At 33.9% G+C, this 1,580-nt stretch overlaps 1 protein-coding gene across 3 annotated transcripts in view; it reads left to right on the top strand.

Annotated features, from left to right (window-relative positions):
• Positions 1–1,580, top strand: part of for (cGMP-dependent protein kinase for) — a 47,197-nt gene extending 45,617 nt beyond the window's left edge. For all 3 annotated transcript variants that reach the window (XM_018541248.1, XM_018541247.1, XM_018541246.1), the window contains 3 exons: positions 585–884; positions 1,002–1,064; positions 1,147–1,580. In XM_018541248.1, the coding sequence (XP_018396750.1) occupies positions 585–884; positions 1,002–1,064; positions 1,147–1,312 (529 nt within the window). In that variant the 3' untranslated portion in view covers positions 1,313–1,580. The remainder of the gene's footprint in view (positions 1–584; positions 885–1,001; positions 1,065–1,146) is intronic.

Raw genomic sequence — 1,580 nt, 5'->3', positions numbered from 1 at the left:
GAATATCACTACGTCGACTAGCCAACAGAGGTCTATAGTTACTCATTCCAATTCTCGCAAGTGCCGAATTATGTGAGTGATTGTTTATATAGAACTTCTTTCTAACATCTCCCCAAGGCGTCTAAGGTAGGCTCCCACTACATTACCTTACTGATGAGTCTAGTAGTGGAAGCCGGGACGAAACGCCAACTCGTGATATTCTTCACAATTCTTATTTTTCATAGATTTAAATTCATTTATACTTTAAATATTATAATTTAATAATTTAATATGTCTTTCAACATATTATTAAGATCCAATTTTAGATGCTATAAGCATCAAAAATTGTGATATTACTACGGTAGTTGATTAGATTTGCGTTTAAAGTTCGACAAAAAGTTCGACGCGCAATAATGGGGGGAACTACTTACGTAGTATATAATATTCACATTTTAACATATCTTATATGATCGCACTAACAACAGCTGAAGGGACTCTCATTTGCCGGTATTATTCTTGTTATTTGAAACTTTCGAGAGTCATCTTTAATTGATTTGTTAATAAATTTTGGTGGATTTAGAATATTTTGTCGTATTATTTTTTAGATATGTTAAACTTGTGGATTTTGGCTTTGCCAAACGGTTAGATAACGGAAGGAAAACGTGGACTTTTTGTGGCACACCAGAGTATGTGGCACCGGAAGTCATTCTAAATAAAGGTCACGACATAAGCGCCGATTACTGGTCTCTTGGTGTTCTCATGTTTGAGTTGCTTACGGGTACGCCTCCTTTTACGGGTGCTGATCCGATGAAGACGTATAATATTATCTTAAAAGGAATCGATGCTATAGAATTTCCCAGATCCATTACACGTAACGCGATGGCACTCATCAAAAAGCTTTGCAGGTAAATTGTGATATACTTTTACATATTAGAGTTTTCCTTTTTTTCGTGATAGATATTTATAGCATAACAATATATTTGTTGGCTGTAATATTAACAATACAAACTGTTCTTTTTCAGGGATAATCCAGCAGAACGTCTTGGATATCAAAGAGGTGGCATCAGTGAAATACAGAAGCACAAGTATATATACATATTTTTTTCTTATTTTAGTATTTAAAACTATCGAAGATCAAAGCAATATATTCTTATAAATTCATTATAGATGGTTCGATGGCTTTAATTGGGAAGGTTTAAAAACGAGAACTTTGGAGCCCCCGATATTACCACGAGTTCAAGGCGCTACAGACACTACGAATTTCGACGCTTATCCAGCTGATTCAGATCCACCGCCACCTGACGATATTTCCGGCTGGGATAACGATTTTTAACGCAAAAAATATAAAGGACTTCTAATATTCGCGTTTTTAACCTAGCAGGAAATTGTAATGAGACATGACGCTCTCTCAATTATATGAGATAATTGGCGACACCTGCATTTATTTATACTTTTCTCATGTCACGTAATATACAGATTACAGTCGCATTTTATCATATTTTTACATTTTTCGTCATATTTCGTATAATAAGTATAATCGAGATTTGAATGAGAAAAATTGCATTGTGATAAAATTAACAATTTTTATAAATTTCAAAATT

This window comes from Cyphomyrmex costatus, unplaced genomic scaffold (assembly GCF_001594065.2).
Source record: "Cyphomyrmex costatus isolate MS0001 unplaced genomic scaffold, Ccosl1.0 scaffold28, whole genome shotgun sequence".
NCBI lineage: Eukaryota > Metazoa > Arthropoda > Insecta > Hymenoptera > Formicidae > Cyphomyrmex > Cyphomyrmex costatus.
Note: the sequence above shows the minus strand (reverse complement) of the source record. Positions and strands in the feature narration are given on the sequence as shown.